The sequence below is a fragment of the Dendropsophus ebraccatus genome, chromosome 4 (genome assembly GCF_027789765.1).
Source record: "Dendropsophus ebraccatus isolate aDenEbr1 chromosome 4, aDenEbr1.pat, whole genome shotgun sequence".
Taxonomy (NCBI): Eukaryota; Metazoa; Chordata; class Amphibia; order Anura; family Hylidae; genus Dendropsophus; species Dendropsophus ebraccatus.
The window spans coordinates 103132089-103154508 of NC_091457.1; the positions used below are offsets into that span (position 1 = coordinate 103132089).

The following is a 22420-nucleotide window of genomic DNA, read 5'->3' on the forward strand; positions in this document are numbered from 1 at the left end:
CGTCCTCCTGTATCCCTCCCCTCCTGAACAGTCATACATGTTTCTATTGACACACGACCATCCTCCTGTATCCCTCCCCTCCTGAACAGTCATACATGTTTCTATGGACACACGACCGTCCTCCTGTATCCCTCCCCTCCTGAACAGTCATACATGTTTCTATGGACACACGACCGTCCTCCTGTATCCCTCCCCTCCTGAACAGTCATACATGTTTCTATGGACACATGACCGTCCTCCTGTATCCCTCACTGAACAGTCATACATGTTTCTTTGGACACACATGACCGTCCTTCTGTATCCCTCACTGAACAGTCATACATGTTTCTATGGACACACATGACCGTCCTCCTGTATCCCTCCCCTCACTGAACAGTCATACATGTTTCTATGGACACACGACCGTCCTCCTGTATCCCTCCCCTCCTGAACAGTCATACATGTTTCTATTGACACACGACCATCCTCCTGTATCCCTCCCCTCCTGAACAGTCATACATGTTTCTATGGACACACGACCGTCCTCCTGTATCCCTCCCCTCCTGAACAGTCATACATGTTTCTATGGACACACGACCGTCCTCCTGTATCCAGTGGCGTAGCCACCGTGGTCGCGGGGGTCGCCGCCGCGACCGGGCCCGCCACAAGGGGGGCCCGCGGGGCCCCCCGATCAATCACTCTTGTGACCGCAAGCATTGTTTTGCTTGCGGTCACAAGAATCGGGCTCCGTCTTTCCCACGGCTTCTGCGCGGCTGCCGGGGGTGTCGCGTCTTACCCCCGGCAGCGCGCGCATCCCAGAACTCCCTGCGCGCCTTGGGCCCTGACTTCCGGTTTCCGGCGCGCAGGGAGTTCTGGGATGCGCGCGCTGCCGGGGATAAGACGCGACACCCCCGGCAGCCGCGCAGCAGCCGGGGACAGACCGAAGGCGAAGGAGTGAGGATCAACGTGGGAGCGCGATGTCAGGTGAGTTAAGTTTTGTTTTTTTATCAGGAGGGGGCCATCTATGAGGGTGGGGGGAAAGAGGGGGCCATCTATAAGGGAGGAGGGGGGGGGAAGGGGACCATCTATGAGGGTGGGGGGGAAGGAGGGGGCCATCTATAAGGGAGGAGGGGGGGTGAAGGGGGCCATCTATGAGGGTGGGGGGAAAGAGGGGGCCATCTATGAGGGTGGGGGGAAAGAGGGGGCCATCTATGAGGGTGGGGGGAAAGAGGGGGCCATCTATGAGGGTGGGGGGAAAGAGGGGGCCATCTATAAGGGAGGAGGGGGGGTGAAGGGGGCCATCTATAAGGGAGGAGGGGGGGGTGAAGGGGGCCATCTATAAGGGAGGAGGGGGGGTGAAGGGGACCATCTATGAGGGTGGGGGGAAAGAGGGGGCCATCTATGAGGGTGGGGGGAAAGAGGGGGCCATCTATGAGGGTGGGGGGGAAGGAGGGGGGCATCTATGAGGGTGGGGGGGAAGGAGGGGGCCATCTATGAGGGTGGGGGGAAAGAGGGGGCCATCTATGAGGGTGGGGGGGAAGGAGGGGGGCATCTATGAGGGTGGGGGGGAAGGAGGGGGCCATCTATGAGGGTGGGGGGGAAGGAGGGGGCCATCTATGAGGGTGGGGGGGAAGGAGGGGGCCATCTATGAGGGTGGGGGGAAAGAGGGGGCCATCTATGAGGGTGGGGGGGGGGGGGAAAGGGGACCATCTATAAGGGAGGGAGGAAGGGGACCATCTATAAAGGGGGGGAAAGGGGACCATCTATAAGGGAGGGGGGGGAAGGGGACCATCTATAAGGGAGGGGGGGGGGAAGGGACCATCTATAAGGGGGGGGGGGGGGGGGAAGGGGACCATCTATGAGGGTGGGGGGAGAGGGGACCATCCATAAGGGAGGGTGAGGAGAGAGGGGGCCATCTATAAGGGGGGGGGGGGGTAGAGGGGGCCATCTGTAAGGGAGGGGGCCATCTATTTGGGGGGGGGCAACATAGGGGGAGAGGGAATACACAGAGGGGGGCATATATTATTAGGGGGTCACATAGAGTCAGGGCTACCCACTAAATGAGGGTGTAAAGGGGACAGTACAGATGTGCAGTGTGTAGAGAGATGAGGATGGTGTCAGAGTGTGGAGCCTAATATGTCTGTCTGGCAGATTCTGTGGATTCGTGGCTCGGAGAAGTTCTCATAACGGCCCAGGACGGATGGAGAAGAAGATGAAAAGGGAAGAACTCCGATCAGAGAAGACGTCTCATGTGAGTCACCTGATATAACTGCACAGTAATGTATATGGTGTATAGAGCCTGTGTAGAGCTGGGACCACCTCTATATGACTGGATGAGGTGATTTAGTATACTGGATTTGGTCAGTAACAATATGGTGGTGATGGTAGTGGTTGTGGTGTGGCGGTAATGTTTCCTTCCTATATACTGGTATTACTGGTAATATTGGTCTCAGTATACAGGATTTGGTCGGTAACAGTATGGCGGTAATAGGTAATATCTGTCTTGGTGTGTGTGTGTATATATATATATATATATATATATATATATATATACATACAGTGGTACCTTGGTTTAAGAGTAACTTCGTTTAAGAGCGTTTTGGTTGAAGAGCTCACAGTTTTTCAAAATTGTGACTTGGTTTAAGAGCATTGCTTTGGTTTAAGAACTTCCTGTATTGGGTGGGAGCGCGAGTGGAGAAGGGGCATGGCCTGCATAGCGGGGTCTACAGCACTGTACTCTAAACACCTTCCAAATCATAGCAGATCCCCTTCAAGCTGGGGCTTACATCAGGGGACAGGACTGTGGGGGGGGGGGGGTAATCTCTCCATAGCTGTAACCCCTCTCTCCCCGGACAGAGAGCGCTGCATGTATGTGCCCACATCTGCCCCGCTCATTCCTCCCTGCTCCCTGCAGTCTCTGTCAGTCCTTGTGTTTCCCATCCTCTCTATTACTGTACAGTACAGAATAATAAATATATTTGGGGTGTGGAACCAATTGTCTGCATTTACATGATTTCTTATAGGAAAATTTGCTTTGGTTTAAGAGTGGATTTGGATTACAAGCACGGTCCTGGAACGAATTATGCTCATAATCCAAGGCACCACTGTGTGTATATATATATATATATATATATATATATATATATATATATATATATATATATATATATATATATATATACACACACACACAACAATAGCATCACTTGGTCGTGAAAGGAGGGGGGGGGGGCCCAAGTTGGCCTCTCGCACCAGGGCCCAGGAGACATTAGCTACGCCCCTGCCTGTATCCCTCCCCTCCTGAACAGTCATACATGTTTCTATGGACACACGACCGTCCTCCTGTATCCCTCACTGAACAGTCATACATGTTTCTATGGACACACGACCGTCCTCCTGTATCCCTCCCCTCCTGAACAGTCATACACGTTTCTATGGACACACGACCGTCCTCCTGTATCCCTCACTGAACAGTCATACATGTTTCTATGGACACACGACCGTCCTCCTGTATCCCTCCCCTCCTGAACAGTCATACATGTTTCTATGGACACACGACCGTCCTCCTGTATCCCTCACTGAACAGTCATACATGTTTCTTTGGACACACATGACCGTCCTCCTGTATCCCTCACTGAACAGTCATACATGTTTCTATGGACACACATGACCGTCCTCCTGTATCCCTCCCCTCACTGAACAGTCATACATGTTTCTATGGACACACGACCGTCCTTCTGTATCCCTCCCCTCCTGAACAGTCATACATGTTTCTATGGACACACGACAGTCCTCCTGTATCCCTCCCCTCACTGAACAGTCATACATGTTTCTATGGACACACGACCGTCCTCCTGTATCCCTCCCCTCCTGAACAGTCATACATGTTTCTATGGACACACGACCGTCCTCCTGTATCCCTCACTGAACAGTCATACATGTTTCTATGGACACACGACCGTCCTCCTGTATCCCTCCCCTCCTGAACAGTCATACATGTTTCTATGGACACACGACCGTCCTCCTGTATCCCTCACTGAACAGTCATACATGTTTCTTTGGACACACATGACCGTCCTCCTGTATCCCTCACTGAACAGTCATACATGTTTCTATGGACACACATGACCGTCCTCCTGTATCCCTCCCCTCACTGAACAGTCATACATGTTTCTATGGACACACGACCGTCCTTCTGTATCCCTCCCCTCCTGAACAGTCATACATGTTTCTATGGACACACGACCGTCCTCCTGTATCCCTCCCCTCCTGAACAGTCATACATGTTTCTATGGACACACGACCGTCCTCCTGTATCCCTCCCCTCCTGAACAGTCATACATGTTTCTATGGACACACGACCGTCCTCCTGTATCCCTCACTGAACAGTCATACATGTTTCTATGGACACACGACCGTCCTCCTGTATCCCTCCCCTCCTGAACAGTCATACATGTTTCTATGGACACACGACCGTCCTCCTGTATCCCTCACTGAACAGTCATACATGTTTCTACGGACACATGACCGTCCTCCTGTATCCCTCACTGAACAGTCATACATGTTTCTATGGACACACGACCGTCCTCCTGTATCCCTCCCCTCACTGAACAGTCATACATGTTTCTATGGACACACGACCATCCTCCTGTATCCCTCACTGAATAGTCATACATGTTTCTATGGACACACGACCGTCCTCCTGTATCCCTCCCCTCACTGAACAGTCATACATGTTTCTATGGACACACGACCGTCCTTCTGTATCCCTCCCCTCACTGAACAGTCATACATGTTTCTATGGACACACGACCGTCCTCCTGTATCCCTCCCCTCACTGAACAGTCATACATGTTTCTATGGACACACAACCGTCCTCCTGGTCTCCTGTATCCCTCCTCCTGGGGATAACAGTACAATGTCTGCTTCTGTCTGCACATATGGCCTCTGTACTGCGCCCCAGTATATGTTAGCACTATATCATACTTCATTACATCTAGTAGTAGCTTTGCCTGTGAAGTGCCACTGTTACTGAATGGACAGAAAGGAATGGTAGGTATACCATGAGGCCTTACACGTCTCCTTCCTGCTGGATACACTTCTGGTTTTGTCTGGAAAAATACGTAATAAAATATGAATATATGACGTAATGAATGTGTGTGTGTGTGTGTGTGAATTCCTCCTAATAATGACTTCTCGCTTTCCTTCTTCTCACCGGATTGGCTTAGTGATTTGTAGAGGCCTCCCCCGTTACCCCCCTCACAGAGCGCCGTGCTCCGGGTGATCCACACGTCATCCCCGGTCTCCCATCTCTCCCTCCCCTCCTCCTCGGATAACGGCTCTCCTGAGGGGCGGGGCCGGTGGTCGGGGTGTGGCTGGGAGGCGGGGCCAGGGGCGGAGCTCTGGTGTGGGCCGTTCTCTCAGGCAGGGCGTCCCCTCACTTGTGTCTGGCTCTGGTGTCGGGGCAACCTGGTTGTACTCACTCTGTATCGCAAAGGATATCGCGGCTATCGCGGGGGTGGAGGTGCACGGGAGTCGCGGCGGAGCCCGGGGCTCTCGGTCTAACGCTTTATCAGGACGCTTGGCGTTGTCGCGACATATCGCCGCCATGGGCTGCACGGTGAGCGCCGAGGACAAAGCGGCGGCCGAGAGATCCAAGATCATCGACAAAAACCTGAGGGAGGACGGAGAGAAGGCGGCGCGGGAGGTGAAGCTGCTGCTGCTGGGTAACTGCTCGTCCTACAACCGTACACATAGCCCCTGTATACAGCTATATACCCGTACACACAGCCCCTGTATACAGCTATATACCCGTACACACAGCCCCTGTATACAGCTATATACCCGTACACACAGCCCCTGTATACAGCTATATACCCGTACACACAGCCCCTGTATACAGCTATATACCCGTACACACAGCCCCTGTATACAGCTATATACCCGTACACACAGCCCCTGTATACAGCTATATACCCGTACACACAGCCCCTGTATACAGCTATATACCCGTACACACAGCCCCTGTATACAGCTATATACCCGTACACACAGCCCCTGTATACAGCTATATACCCGTACACACAGCCCCTGTATACAGCTATATACCCGTACACACAGCCCCTGTATACAGCTATATACCCGTACATATATACGTACACACGGCTTCTATATAGCTGTGCACTCACAGCCTCTGTATACAGCCATATAAGTACTGTACATATGTGTCTATAAAGCTCACACCTCTATATACCCTGTATGTGTCATCGGTCTCCTACAGGAGTGTACAGCCTCTATCCATCTCCCCTGTATACCCAGCACCATCCTCAGGCCTTCATAAATCTACGTATAGGGCCCCCTCCTCTGTACTCAGCCCCTAGATACAAGGCTCCTATGGGGGGACTATACATTTAGTCTGCCCAGTGCTGATCTTTATGTATGTCCTCTGTATGTCACCAAAGTGGCCACCTACATACCCCTCTATATGTCGCTGTACTGCCCACCTATATACCCCTCTGTATGTCACCATACTGCCCACCTATATACCACTCCATATGTCGCTGTATTGCCCACCTATATACCCCTCTGTATGTCACCATACTGCCCACCTATATACCCCTCTGTATGTCACCATACTGCCCACCTATATACCCCTCTGTATGTCACTATAGTGGCCACCTATATACCCCTCTGTATGTCACTATAGTGGCCATCTATATACCCCTCTGTATGTCACTATAGTGGCCACCTATATACCCCTCTGTATGTCACTATAGTGGCCACCTATATACCCCTCTGTATGTCACTATAGTGGCCACCTATATACCCCTCTGTATGTCACTATAGTGGCCACCTATATACCCCTCTGTATGTCACTATAGTGGCCACCTATATACCCCTCTGTATGTCACTATAGTGGCCACCTATATACCCCTCTGTATGTCACCATAGTGGCCACCTATATACCCCTCTGTATGTCACCATAGTGGCCACCTATATACCCCTCTGTATGTCACCATAGTGGCCACCTATATACCCCTCTGTATGTCACCATAGTGGCCACCTATATACCCCTCTGTATGTCACTATAGTGGCCACCTATATACCCCTCTGTATGTCACTGTACTGCCCACCTAGATACCCCCAATATGTTGCTGTACTGCCAGCTGTATAACCTCTGTGTCACTACTGCCCACCTGTATACCTGTCCCTGTACGGCTGTGTACCACCCACCTGTACATCTGGCTGTACTGACCATCTCTGTACCCCCCTGTATACTACCTATACTCCTTAGAATGTGTCACTGCACTGCTGACATATATACCCCTCCAATTGTAATGTTCTGCCCACCTGTACACCTCTCTACATGTCACTGTATTTCCCGCCTATATACCCCTCTTTGGAGGTATATATACTGCCCAGCTAGATAACCCTTTATATGCTCCTCACTAGAGATGAGAGAACCTCGAGCATGTTCGAGTCGATCCGAACCCGAACTTTCGGCATTTGATTAGCGGTGGCTGCTGAAGTTGGATAAAGCCCTAAGGCTATGTGTAAATCATGGATATAGTCATTGGCTGTATCCATGTTTTCCAGACAACCTTAGAGCTTTATCCAAGTTCAGCAGCCCCAGCTAATCAAATGCCAAACGTTCGGGTTCGGATCGACTCGAACCCGAACCCAGTTCGCTCATCTCTACTGCTCACCTATATACCCCTCTACATGTCATTGTGGTTTCTGGCTATTTCCCCCCGCGTGTCTCTGTACTCCCCAGCAATGTACCCCTGGGTACTACAAATATTATAATACTCAGGGTTGGCCATCTCATATCTGCTTCTGGGAAAGTTGGGTGATGCTTAGTAGAGTCACCCAGCTTTCCCAGTCTCCTGAATGGCGTGTCTGCCAGCAGAGGATGGCTCTTCTCTGCTTAGCGCCTGCCGTGACTGCGGTGTAACAGTCTCCGGTGCGCTCCTGCTGACAGTCGTCACTATGTTAGTTGCTTCCTGTGACTCTCTAAAGCCGTCCGCTGTGTAAGAAGTTGGCAGGAAGACATGGGTGGACTCGGAGCCACATCCTGCTCTTGTGGAGCTCGCTGCCGCGTTTCATGTGATTTTTATGTGTCGGCCATGATGTGACGCTGCGGCTGATTACAGGTGCTGGAATTTATAACTCGTCGTCGGTGCCCAGACTTACTTCTTAGTTACTTCCCCTTGCCTGCAACGTCCTAAACGTCAGCATGTTTTACACACTTCTGCTTTTCTGGGGCCTCTGTCCCTGTGATGTGGAGCAGTCACTACTACTGACCTTTGCAGTGTGATTTAGTTGTGAGAAGTTCCCATTACCCCCATCTGTGCCCACAGGGCTCGCTTTCTGCCACCATAAGGCAGCGCTTCATGTTTTGCTAAACTCATACATTCTTTTGCACCGAAAAACTGCTAGAAATGCAATGTGCAGATCCGTATATATTACCCGTAGGGGAAAACTTTTGATAAGCGTCTTAGGCGCCATCTTGTCTTAAGTGTCTGATAAAGGTTGGTGTTAGGATAGACGCCTTACAATGGTGATGGAACTGAGCACCAGGAGACATGGGGGTTGTTTGGCTGCCCAGGGTGGTGGTGGCGATGGCGGTCAGTACGCGTGAGGCCGACGTCCGACTACTGCTGGTAGTACTATAAGTCTCAGGAAACCTCTGTCCCCTGGCTGTTGTGCCCTGTAATTCTCTAGTCATTATCTATTGCTTAAAAGCCCTTATGATCCTAAATGCTAAGCGTCACCCCTGGAGTGTGTCTCGGGTACCCGGGGTTGGGGGAGCTTTTCTTTGAGGGTTAATAATTTGGGGCCTTGCAGTAACTGCCTTAAAAGGGAAGAGAATGGGGCTTCCTGTTTATTCTGCATTGTGTGGCTGTCCGAGGATAATATTTACATTAACAATAATGCCGCACTCACAGTCCAGAGATAAACAGCGCACCCAGTGTAACCCCTTACTTGCTGCGCGGGGGGCTCTCTTTGCCTCACTATAGTGGAGACTTCAGCAGAAGGATATATTGATCAAAGGATTATTAGCGACCAGCGTTACTATGTCTCTGAAGCAGCATCTGGGAGCGGTTTATTGATGGATCTGTCAGATTTGTGATGTTTCAGCAGCTGCAGCAGTACTACTTGTCCTGTTTTCTATAGAGGTTACTATAATCTGCTGATGAATGAGAAGGCAGCGCTCCTCCACCTTGTCAGATTATGAACACATAGTCAATGCCTAGTCCAGTTCTCTGTAAATCACTTAATGGGGTCCCTGAAAAAACAAACTACAACCTGCCAGGGGGTGTACAATAATAAAGTACACTATACTTGCTTTCCCCAGTCCCATGCCGATTCTAGCACTAGTCCTGATGACCCGGGGGCCCCAACTTGCAGCATGGTGTTCAGAATATCAGTAGAGCGCTCCATCTGGGCAAGTAAACCGAGGCACTGGTGTGGTGGTGAACTGGGTAATGTGAGTATAGTGTATTTTTTTTTTACTGTCCACCCTTTGCACTCTGTAGTCTTGTTTTCAATAAAGTCAGAGAACCCCTTTTTTCTGGACACTGATGTGTATAGAGCAATGTAGGGACCTAAAAAGATATTTATATTTAGGCTTTGGGTACAAGGGGTTGTCTGAATTATTTTTACAAATTCCCTTAGTCCCAAAATGGTCCATTTTCTGCTCTACTGGCACATCACATGACCTGTGACATCACCAACTTGCTTGTAGAGCTGAGGTTTTTAATGTCAGAACTGGGCCTATAAAGGGAAGTTATGCAACTTCAGGATCTCTTCTGCTGTCAGTGAACAGAAACAATATTGATGTTGAAATCCTATCCTAACCCTGAGGGATTGCCACAGTCCAGACTGATACACAGCCACAGATAGCTGACAGCAGGCAGAGAAGGTGTAGGAGTTGGGGAGTGTATACATGATGGCATAGTGCTGCTTCCCTGTGCCTGTCCCCTGATCGGGAGTGCTTTCTCTTCATTCACATTCTCCCACATGGTTAGTGGACGCTCTATTTTTATTCAGTGCTTCTTCCCACGCTGCCTGGCCGGCCCAGCCATCCGCCAGTGCAGGCTAGGGGCTACACTTCTATTAACCCCTTTTTTCCTGTCGTCCAGTGGTAAATAGTAGTAATGCCTGGCGCTCCGTATTATCATCCACGGCTCCATCCCAGAGGAGCACACTGTGCAGCTTATGTGTCGCCCTCTTACCTGATATTACCACTTGTCGGGGGCTGAATACCTATAACCAGTAGAGAATATCAGGGAATTGTGCAGCATTTATCCGACTTGGGGCAGTTCTTCATCTGATGTAGGCTTTGGCACCACTAGTCACACTCGGGGGTGCCAGCCTGGCAGGGGCTTACACTGTGGGGCGTCTGTCTTATTAGCCGGAGGCTTCCTTGGTAACACACCTCCTGAAGTGTGCTGTTTACTGATCTCCTAGCAGCAGCTTCAGCTTCTTCACCCTGTGCTTAGCAACCAGATTCTACCTGAGGGCAAAGTCCTGTATGGTCCGGTCCCAGCAGCGGAGGGCTCTGTGTCCGTGTATCTGGGGCCACTTCATTATAAGATTATTATAGTGGTAAGCCCCAGGGATTAATGGTAATGCATCTGCCTGTAAAGTGCGGCTCAGAGATTTCTGCCCGGGACCCTCCCTACTCTGCACTATTGTTCATTCTTTGCCACGGCCCTTCCCTGCCCCACACACTTTATAGGATTCACTTGAAAGTCTCCACATAATCGTGTCATCTCCACTTGTCCCTCACTGTTCGTGGGGAAAGCCCTATATGATCAGAAGCTTGGAGGGGTAACCTCAGGAATACTGCAGCCCCGCATCACCCTTTTTACCTATGGGGGTCATATACAGAGTCTTACCCCAGTTCTGTAAACTTGTGGTGCAGATTTCTCTTGTCCTAATAGTTTTATTTGAATGTGAATCTGGTTTGTTCAGCTCAGAGAATTGTTCACATTGAAAAACTGTAACAAACACTCAGCTGTGAGCAGTATTGGGCCTGTACAGATCTTTAGTATCTGGATGCAAACATATTTCCATTCATTGTCAGCAAGCAAAGATATTGAAACAAATGAGAAACTGATAGTCTGTTACACAGCTGCAGAACATTCCATTATACAGTGGTCTGGCCAGCGGTGAGAGGGTTACTATTCGTGGCGGTGTGTGGTGAGAGGTCAGCAGCCGGCTCTGTAATTATACCGGAATAAATCCAGCAGACGTGTACCATGGAGGAGCCTTCTGTTCAGAGTCTGTGCCAGTATCCTCCCCGCAGCCGGGCGCTGCCAGCCTCCCCCACACAAGATACAGGGCACCAACCAGCCTCCCTCCAAAGTGTACACTGCTGCCCCCTCTGCACAGAGCGAAGCCTGATGGATTACTACCATTGGCCATGCGTTCTGTGCAGTGGTGTGGACACCAGTCTCCCAGCTTATAACCCCGTACAGGCCTCAGTATAAGGAGATTGCAAGTACCAGTTAAAGGGATAGTAAGCGTACAGTCTAATGGTGCTTTTACACAGACAGATTTATCTGACAGATTTTGGAAGCCAAAGCCAGGAATGGATTTGAAAAGAGAAGAAATCTCAGTCTTTCCTTTATGACCTGATCCCTGTTTAAAGTCTGTTCCTGGTTTTGGCTTCAAAAATCTGTCAGATAAATCTGTCTGTGTAAACGCACCATGAGCTTTTGATTGTAGTAGGGCTAAACGAGCAGCAAGCTTTATGCACATATCAGACTCACCTGTCCCTGGCCTGAAATGGCTGCTAACAGGGAGCAGCAGAAGATTGTGTTCACCTGTCCTACAGTAAGCCTCCAATTGGCTGCTAACAGGTTGTGTTGGGATGTACAGATGGAGAAAGGATGCACAGCAGGGCCAGGGTCTCTTTAATATCCTTTCTCCTTTACATCAAGGATCAGTGGCTGCTCATGTGCTGCTTCCATCTGTTATTTCCCCTCATTGAAAATTATACATTCTATAATGAGCACAGTTATAGTGAGTCATGGCCCCAAATATAAGAGGATTCTGCAGCAATGACGTCACCCGTCCACAAATCAGCTGTGCAGGGTATAGCTCTGGTTACACCCTCAGCCCCCTCCCTGGGGCAACTGTGTGAGCAAAACTAGGTATACCCAGACTTGTACCCTCTGAATGTAAACAGTGATTCCCCCCCCCCCCCCCCCCCATCCACTGCCAGATTTATCAGTGTGTAAACTGCCCACAGCAACCAGTCACAGCTCAGCCCCTTGAATGCGGACTGCCATGGTTGCCAGCAGTAGGGCTGAGTTGGTTAGTGGGGGCTTGTCTTTGGGGTATTGTTGCTGACTGCAGTTCATATCTTGTCACTTCCTAAGGACAGGGCTTGTATGTTTCTGTGGAGTGAGGTTACCCTGTGACTGGCTTTTGGCTCCATGACTGCGGTAGTTTAGCTGCCATCTGGATCAAGACGTCAGGAGCAGAACGGCTGATACAAGAAGAAAACTGCACACGGTAATGGGGAGAGACCTTGGCACAGATAAGTTGTGTCTGTAATGTTTTTTTCTCTTGTGTTGGGATGATGTGGAAGGCTGTGACTGTGGGAAGTGAAATCTGGGGCAGGAGAGTACTGGGGAGGGCACGTGGCTCATGTTAGCCCCCTGACACCGCTCATTGTTAATCATGTGAGTGTATGACTGATGACTGGTGGTGAGGCCTCGGCAGCCGCCTCTTACTGATGGGAGCTGAGCAGATGTAGGGATCAGCCTTTCTGAAGTTGGGGCTGTGTACAGTTAACAATGGAGGATATTTGCCTGTGTAGCCTATAGGGTGGAGACACACTGCTCATCCTAATGGATTGCTACAAATGGGTGCACCATTATGGAGTCAAAGAGCCTTCTGATTGGCTCCTTGTAAAGCTGCTACACCTTATACCTCTGTCTTAGGACAACCCCATCCTATATGCTCTATTAGAACCTGTGGAGGGAAAGCAATGCCCTGATAATCTTGTCATCAGACCCTTCTAGAAATCAATCATGTGTCCACCTTACATGACTGATCCTGGGTGAGAGAGTGTGCGATACAGTGGAGAAGTAACATGTAGTGTAACGCCAGCCACCCACCATAGCTGTAGATGGATTTCTCTATTCAGTCTCTGAAGGGGATTGCCATATGGTAATGGTGGTCTGCAGCACATTTCTCACTAGTGATGTAGGGGTAGTAATGAAGTGGGGGTCTGCAGCACATGTCACACAGGTGATTGGGGTTATCTAGGGGTGGTCTGCAGCACACGTCACCCAGGTGATGGGGGGGTCCTCTTGGTGGACTGCAGCACACGTCACCCAGGTGATTGGGGGGGGGGGGGGTCATCTTGGTGGTGGTCTGCAGTTGGCCACACCACAGTGTTGCACACAGATTCAGGGCAGTGGGTGTCCTTCCCACTCTGACACATGATCTGCTATCTGTGGAGCTGTTAGAGAAGGAAGTCACGCTCCTGTGGTTTGGGATGTAACGGTTTTGCTGCTCTCAGCATCTGACATTACACGCTGTGTTGGTCAGGCTAGGAAGGGTTAAGCGTGTGTTGCCTTGTATTTGTACGGCCAGGTGTAATTATGGGGCGCCCTGACGTCTCCACTCTGCCATGCTTCATTGGGTGGTTAGGGGCTGACGTTGCTGTGTGCAGATGATGGGGTATTTGAAAGAGGAAAATACATGTGACAGGAGCACAGGTGCCCAACTGTGGGTGAGGACAACGCCTTTAACCCATTACGGGGGGCAGCCAGTGGGCATCTAATACATTCAGCTGAACAGATTGACATACCAGCTGCTGGTGGATGCCGTCTGTTGTCGCTGTCAGCCATGTTAGGCTGGTGGCAGGATAACTAAGGCCATATTACACTCACACATTATCTGACAGACTTTGGAAGCCAAAGCCAGGAATGGATCTGAAATCTCAGTCTTTCCTTTATGACCTGTTCCCTGTTTTTAGTCTGTTCCTGCCTTTGGCTTCGATGATCTGTCAGTTGCTTTCAGGCAATGGTGATATGGATTTGTTGCTCTGTCACTAGACATTGTTGGCTGGGGAGAGCCTGACTGTAGAACAGGTGAATGCAATGTATTGTTCCCTGGTATCGGCCATTTTGGCTGGCAGCTAATCTGACTGTAGTCTTCCTCAATTGGATGTGTGACAGTAAGGGTAGTAACCTGTCTTCCTCCATGATCATTCCTTTATGTCACACATCTCCATTGCTGAGAAGCTTCTATATATGCGTGTCTGATATCCACCTCTTATAATACTGGTTACTATGGTTACAGTCCCAGGTGGTTGCATCCTCGGCAGCGGTTTTCCGTATTACCTGCACTTTGCTGTCATTTTCACTATGATACGTAACATCTGATCATGGATTTGGCTGCTGTCAGGGGACTGTAGTGTATTCATCTGCACTGCATGGTCTTTACATGTAGTGTCCCTTTAGGGTGATCATGATGGAAGTGGCCATAGCTTGCCCCGAGATCTAGGTGCAGTGTATTTAGGGACAGACTGTACACAATCTGGGTCCTGTCTGTGACAGATGGATGTGACACACTCTTGTGTGCGGCTCCTTTTCAGCATATCGCAGTTCACATCGGGGGGCCCCCTCCTCTTGTGTCCAGTGCAGATAATCAGGTTAGGAGACTGTGAGGCCGAGGTGGCAGCGACCGGCGCTCCCCTTCCTGCACCAGCGTTACACTTCCCTTTATGAGATTCACAGTAGAAAGGCAGGAAATGGAGACACGGGGGGAGGGGGGTCGCTGGGCATTTACCGCAGGACAATGGAAACGGGGCCCAGAGACAAGAGGCAGTGGGGCTCTAGAAGGGATGACGTGACCACCAGATACTGGGAGGCAGAGGGTGGGTATTCCATTGTTATATCTGCTTGGGAAACCCAGGTGACAACCAGTATGAGTATGACCATACAGCTCCCAGCTTTACCTAACTTCTGAAGGGAATAACTCATAGTTACACGCTCCATATTTTCTCACTTGGCTTAAATGATATAACTATATAATCTGGAAATCTGGGTGCTTATCCTTGTGGGATACCATTATATGACTGGTATTGCTAGTAGGTATCTTGCATTGTTTGCTGGGTGTACGTGCACATGGCAGGCAGTGTAAGCAGCAGCTTCCTGTCACATTGTGGCTCATCGGTGCATGATGTGTCCACAGAGAGGATCTGCTGCAGTGTGCCAGAAGCCTTGTTCCTGCACCATTCATCGGTGCCCTTATCTGACACACGCACACTCATTACAGGCTCTAAGGGGCTGATGGTTCATATCCCTCCATCTCCTGCAGTGCTGTGGTGAGATACTCTGCAGCATTCTCCCAGCACCTGCTCAATCAGTGATGGTTCTGTCTGTGGATGGAGGGAAAACTACAAAAGCTTAGTCTGTGGAGTAAGAACTGCTGACTGGAGTGTCCATACAGAGAGCGACTCTTGTCCCGTGTCAGGCAATCTCCTATCATATGGGATGGTGTTATACACAGTGCTGCTCTATAGGTGGCAACTCGGGCATCATCCTAGATGGTTCTGTCAGTAAATCCCAGACTATTTAAAAAAAAAGATCTATTGGTGCGTGTTGGGTATTCACTGTGTGCATACATTACTTATCCTTAGTTACATCCTTTATTATACTCTGGAGCGGCCTTCACTGTTCTGATTGTGGAGTTATTTTGTTCTGCTCCTGCATAAAGCCAGTTATATGCATTAGATGGGGGTAGGGAACCTTGGCTCTCTAGCTGTTGCAAAACTGCAACCTAAGCGCTATGGAATCTGTCGGCGCTATACAAATAAATATTATTATTACCATTATTATAACTCCCGTCATGCCTGGACAGCCAAAGCTTTAAGCCCCTATTACATGGGATGACTGGTGGAGCAAACGACCGCTGTCAGCACTGCAGCGAGTGGGTAAGTTCAGCGGGGGGCTGCCTGGGTGATCGCTAGATCGTCTGGGCAGCCCATAGAGGATAGCCGCGGTCTGCTGCCACCCCTCCTATTCCAGGGTGCGACGGCAGCAGATCGCTGCTATCACAGTTGTTTGTCTTTTAACATGTTGAAAGACAAAGTCCGCAACAATCAGCCGACATGTTCATGTCGGCTGATCATTGCCTTCTATTACACAGGGCAATTATCGTCCGTAAGGGCCGATAATCGTTCCGTGTAATAGGGATAATAGGCATGATGGGGGTTTTAGTTTTGTAACAACGGGAGAGCCAAGGTTTCCTACCCCTGCATTACTGTCCGTTGAACCCAAAGATTTTTGTGGGATCGGCTAACCATCTAATTTCTATGTGTATAAAAGGGTTTTTTGTTTTACAGCTACACTATATGGTATCAGGACCATATATGTATATATAATCTAATTCTGTTCCACAGGTAAATCAAATCAAGCCCCTACCAATGGGATCTGTCTTTAGGGTATGTTCACACAGTAGATTTCAAATATTTTGGTTCTTTTTGCTAGGTAAAATCTGTAGCATATGCACCCTGTGTGAATATACCTTAAAAATAAAGCTCACCAAATCCCACTGTCATACTATAAAAGGATACCAATGCTGCAACTAGTCAGATTGTGACATTTCTTCCCTCCTAGATCTTCAATGGTCAGCTGTGAAGCCTAATGGTTCGTTTACACAAAGATTTATCTGACAGATTACTGAAGCCAAAGCCAGGAATGGATTTGAGAAGAGGAGAAATCTGTCTTTCCTTTATGACCTGTTCTCTGTTTATAGTCTGTTCCTGGCTTTGGCTTAAAAAAATCTGTCAGATAAATCTCTGTGTAAATGCATCATAAGTGTTTAGGATCTACAGCAACTCAGCCGTGAAGTAGAGACCATGTAGAAATAGGGTACTATTACACGGGCTGGTGAAGGCCTAAAAATGTAAACAAGCGCCGATCTGCTAGATCGGTGCTCGTTTACTGGGCCTATTACACAGCCCGATAATCGTTTAACAGGGGGCTGCAGGGACATTGTTACCGATGTCCTTGCAGCCCTTGTTTAACCTTTATACATTACCTGTCCAGGCTGCAGAGCTTCTCTTGTTCTGTGCTGCTTCCCTTCTCTCAGCTGACAGGCAGCTCAGCCAATCACTGGCCGCAGCGGTCCTGGCCAGTGATTGGCTGAGCGGCCTTTTAGCTGGGACAGGCCGCTCTGAAGCTGGAGCATGTGGACCCGGGGAGAAGCACAGAGCAAGAGGAGCCCTGCAGCCTGGATAGGTAATGTATTCTTTGCATATTGTCAATGCCGGCCGCACACTGCTATTACACGGTTGGCCGATCGTTGTCTTTATTACACAGAACGATAATCGGACGGATAGGGCCGATTATCGTTCCGTGTGATAGTATCCTTACAGTGTATGATGGGGGGGGGGGGGGTTGTCTCTGAGGTGTGTAGTGCATAAGTCTCCAACTCTCCATGGACTCAATATCTGTAGAACTCCAGACCTCATCTGGCACTAAAAAAGTAAACCAATCCCTTAAGCCTAGAAACCCTGACCCACACCTTGTAGCAGTTCTGTGGGGACAGTTTGGGCCATTTCTCCCCAGCATGGCTGCCCCCCAGTGCACAAGGCAAGGTCCACGGAAATCCATTTTTCCGTACTGGAGTTAGTGCACATTGATGTCTATTTGGCTATTCACACGATTGGTAGAATCCCCAAAAAATGTCCTAGTGTGGACCCAGATTTCTTGCAGATTCGCTTATAGAGATCAATGGGACCCGCTATTTTTTACTGGGTTGTAACCTTTAGGCATTCATATTTTCGTAAAAAAAAAAGATATTAGTCACATATTCAAAGATTGTGTTTGTAGAAAAACGGATTTACGGAAATACGGAGGCACTACAGGTGCCCAATCCATAATTTTTTAGCAGGTTGAACAGGTGGATAGCAGGAGGAATCTATGGACATGAAAAAAATACTGAATGTGTGCATTCCTGTGTGCAAGGCCTAAAGGTCTCCATACACATTCAGTAAATTATGGCTAAAAGATCATCCGACTGTCCTTTATGTCTCCCGTCCTCCCCATACACTTGTATGGGGGCTTTAGATGTCTGTGGTCCCTTTTGCAGTAAATTTCTTTGTGTTTGTCAAGATTGCTGCAGGACTTTTATAATATTGAGGCTGTAGGCAATAAAGCGGGTGGTTGCAGGAGACAAGTCACAGTGCGACATAAACAGCAGCTCTGGACCCCCAGCCAGATCACCTGAGGGGCGGCCTGGTGTCTCTGTGCCTGCAGTAAGCAGTTTATTCAGACCACGGCTGCTGCTGGGTTTATCAGGAAGTTTGTATGTTTCCTCTGCCGTTCAGCAGATGCCGTAAAAGGGTTGTCCAGCAAAAATCTTTGTCTTTCAAATTAACTGATATCAGAAAGTTATAGATTAGTAATTTACCTCTATTAAAAAATCTCAAGCCTTCCCGTTTTTATTAGCTGCTGTATGTCCTGCAGGAAATAATGTTTTATTTTCAGTCTGACACAGTGCTCTGTGTTGACATCTCTGGCCGAGACAGGAACTCTGTCTCTGTTTTCTATGAATCCCCATAGAAAACCTCTCCTGCTGTGGACAGTTCCTGTCTCGGCCAGAGATGTCAGCAGAGAGCACTGTGTCAGACTGAATATAAAACATTATTTCCTGCAGGACATACAGCAGCTAATAAGTATTGGAAATGTTTAGATTTTCTTTATAGAATTAAATTACAAATCTATATAACTTTCTGACACCAGTTGATTTGAAAAAAAAAAAGATTTTCACTGGACAACCCCTTTAATATCTGAGGTGCGCAGCATTCCAGTCACATCTCGAAGTTACAGATGTGTCCATAGCCTAAGCCAGGGCCATCACTCCCCCATTACTTTTGCTTCACCCAAACTGATCAGATCTCTATCGGACCTTTATATAATCTGAATATTGAGAGTTTATTGGGTCCTTGGATGACCCCCACGCTTCTGAGCTTGTCACCCTGTCCCCCACAGTGGGATACAAATTCATTGTATTAATTGCTGTAAAATGCTAAAGTAAGAGGTTTATGTCTGAAATTAGATTAGATAGGTTGTAATCTGTAATCCATTATCTGCCACCTCAGGTCACCAGCCGCATGCTCCAGCCTCATCCTACTGTGTATAGAAGTGGTGCCAGCGGTTGGGATTGGTGCCACTCCATAGGGTTGGGGGGGGGGGGGCGGCTTTCTCTCTCCTATGTGAGTCTACACTAGGTGTGGTAATACTCCTGATATCATATACAGCACAAGCATTGGCTGGAGGTGCTGCTCCTCCTGATAGTCCCTTTTATCCGATGCTTATGTACTTCAGGCATTTATATGCATGTGGCATGCAGCCAGTTGCTCTATCAGCCCTTGTGGTGGGGAGCGCAATTCCTCTTCTTGCCGAGTCTGCTGGTCACAGCTTCTGGGGTCAGAATGTTCTACTAAAAGATCGGAATTTGGCCCCTTTTTATATAAAAATTTGGCCCCTTTTTGTTATATTAAAATATATGTGTGTGTGTGTGTATAATATATATATATATATATATATATATATATATATATATATATATATATATATATATATATAAATTACAGTGCCATATCTCAGTCTTTATCCCCCCTGAAAGATGGCGTTCTCCCCCAGACGTCAGTATGTTTGTGGACATTGGTAGCAGGAGGATTCTGCCATACCGTGGATGACCCTGCTGCTTTAAAGTCTCCTCCTGCTTTGCAAATGACGTTTCTCCACAATGTCCTGCACGTTTCTGAGTGACTCTTGGCCTTTCTAGACTCCATGATATAAACTTGCAGTGGGCTGATGCTCTGCGATGGGTGCGGCTCAGGAAGAACCTCCGCTTCCTGTCCTCGCCTTATACTTTCTTGTCAACTGCAAGAGGAACTGAGCAGCCTGGCTGCATTAACCCTAAGTAGGCAAGAGCGTCCTGCACTCTGTCATAAAGCTGAGGGGTTCATGTCTGGCTTCTGTTCCTCGCTGATTTCTGACAACTTCCACATTTTGCATTGCATCAGTGCAGAGGGCTGCATTCACGTATTAACCCCCCCCCCCCAATCATGTGTTTAGTAACAAGCCATCCCCCCACCCCTAGCTCGCACTGGCAGGAAGGAAGGGTGGAGGAAGTTCAGCTATGAAGACTTCTTTCTCAGAGGAAAAAATCTGTTTGGTTTTAAATGGACACAGTCTGAATATGGACCAGTGAGAAAAGAAGTCTCCAGAATAATGGCCAATAAATGTCTTTCTCATTTTTAGAATCTGCCTTGTGTCTAGGACAGTGGCTCCAGTTAGTCTTTATACAGGATATAGATAGGACCGTACTGGTCAGTTCTCATGGATAGCAGTTGTTGGTCTTTATGCATGGTGGTAGTGTAGGGCAGTAGTGGTCAGTCTCTATACAGTGTGGCAGAATATAAGGCAGTGGTAGTCAGTCTCCATGTACAGCAGCAGTGGTCAGTCTCTATACAGTGTGGCAGAATATAAGGCAGTGGTGGTCAGTCTCCATGTACAGCAGTAGTGGTCAGTCTCTATACAGTGTGGCAGAATATAAGGCAGTGGTAGTCAGTCTCCATGTACAGCAGTAGTGGTCAGTCTCTATACAGTGTGGCAGAATATAAGGCAGTGGTGGTCAGTCTCCATGTACAGCAGTAGTGGTCAGTCTCTATACAGTGGCAGAATATAAGGCAGTGGTGGTCAGTCTCCATGTACAGCAGTAGTGGTCAGTCTCTATACAGTGGCAGAATATAAGGCAGTGGTGGTCAGTCTCCATGTACAGCAGTAGTGGTCAGTCTCTATACAGTGTGGCAGAATATAAGGCAGTGGTGGTCAGTCTCCATGTACAGCAGTAGTGGTCAGTCTCTATACAGTGTGGCAGAATATAAGGCAGTGGTGGTCAGTCTCCATGTACAGCAGCAGTGGTCTGTCCTCATACAGTGTGGCAGAATATAAGGCAGTGGTGGTCAGTCTCCATGTACAGCAGCAGTGGTCTGTCCTCATACATACTTATACAGAGGCATTCAGTCTTCTTACATGGTGCCAGCCATAAGACAGTGATGGTCAGTCTCCATGTACAGCTGCATTGGTGGTCGGTCCTTATACATGGTGTCTGTATATAATGTAGTAGTGGTCAGATTCCTTGTATAGTAAGGCTCTATCCTCATACATGGAGGTGTTATATGGGACAGAAGAGGTCAGTCTTCATGGAGCAGTATACAGGGCCTTGTATTGTACTAATCTGTCTTCATATGTGCGGGCAGTATATAGGTCAATGCAGGTCAGTTTCTTTGTATAGCGGTGATAGGTCTTCATACATGGTGGTAGCATATAGGGCAGTGAATTATATTTGGCTGAATACTCTTGTCATGCTTGGGTCTTGGCCACGTGTCCTACACAGCAGCTCCTGGGTGGCAAACCTTGTGTAAGATGTGATGGGCGATAGTCGTACATGAACACCACTATTCTGTGGACACCTGAAATAGGAGAATGAGCAGTACCTGAGGATATTAGCTGGAGTGCAGCTCTAGTGTTCTAGCTACAGACACGTCCATTGCTGACTAAGTCTAAGGGTACTATTACACCAACAGATCTGACGACAGATTATCTGCCAAAGATTTGAAGCCAAACCCAGGAGTGGATTTGAAAAGAGGAGAAATCCAGTCTTTCCTTTATGACCTGTTCTCTGTTTATAGTCTGTTCCTGGGTTTGGCTTCAAATCTTTGGCAGATAATCTTTCGTCAGATCTGTTGGTGTAATAGTACCCTAAGGAAAGTTAGGATTAGCTGAGTTTTCTATCCATTTCTTGTGACCCTTTTCTACCCTTTCTTCTGCCCAGACTTATACATTAATCTTGTAGACTGAACATCCATTTAGTTTTTGTTATAAAAGAGGTGCACAGACAGTGTATTGTTCTTCTTTACAGGGACTGTACTTTTACATGAACAGCGTCTTGCTGTTGGTGAGTAGAACCTCTTAAAATCCTGTCATTGCCTAATGTGGCTCCCACAAAGGCTTGTTGCATAGCATTGGTATGGCTGCTTTGGTCCTGGATTTAGACGGCCAGCAAACATCCGGAAATCGGACACACAGTAGGAATCTGCAGAACCTGATTACACTAAATACATTGCGTCTGGCCCTTTAGCACCACTGACACAGAAATGCCAAACCAGGTTAACACATGCCAAGCGATTCTGTGTAGTTACACAACCATGGCAGAGGGCAGCAATGCCGGATCATGCCTAGGTCCATTGATGTGTCCTGTATGAGTCCTGTGGGTCGCCAGCGGCAATGGATCCAGCACTTATGTCTGATTTGGCTCTGAATGGGTGGACATATGTGGTAGTTGTAGCCTACAGCAGTTTAACGCAATGTCTTGTTTCCAGGTGTGTTTGCCC

General features: G+C 48.5%; 1 protein-coding gene across 2 annotated transcripts in view; it reads left to right on the forward strand.

Annotated features, from left to right (window-relative positions):
• GNAI2 (G protein subunit alpha i2) overlaps positions 1-22420 on the forward strand; it is a 150184-nt gene that overhangs the window by 106009 nt on the left and 21755 nt on the right. The window contains exon 1 of one of the 2 annotated variants that reach the window (XM_069966534.1): positions 5376-5705. The exons of the other annotated variant lie outside the window; for it this stretch is intronic. Within the exon in view, the coding sequence (XP_069822635.1) occupies positions 5588-5705 (118 nt within the window). The 5' untranslated portion in view covers positions 5376-5587. Of the gene's footprint in view, positions 1-5375; positions 5706-22420 lie in introns of those variants that run through there. 2 annotated transcript variants of the gene reach the window in all.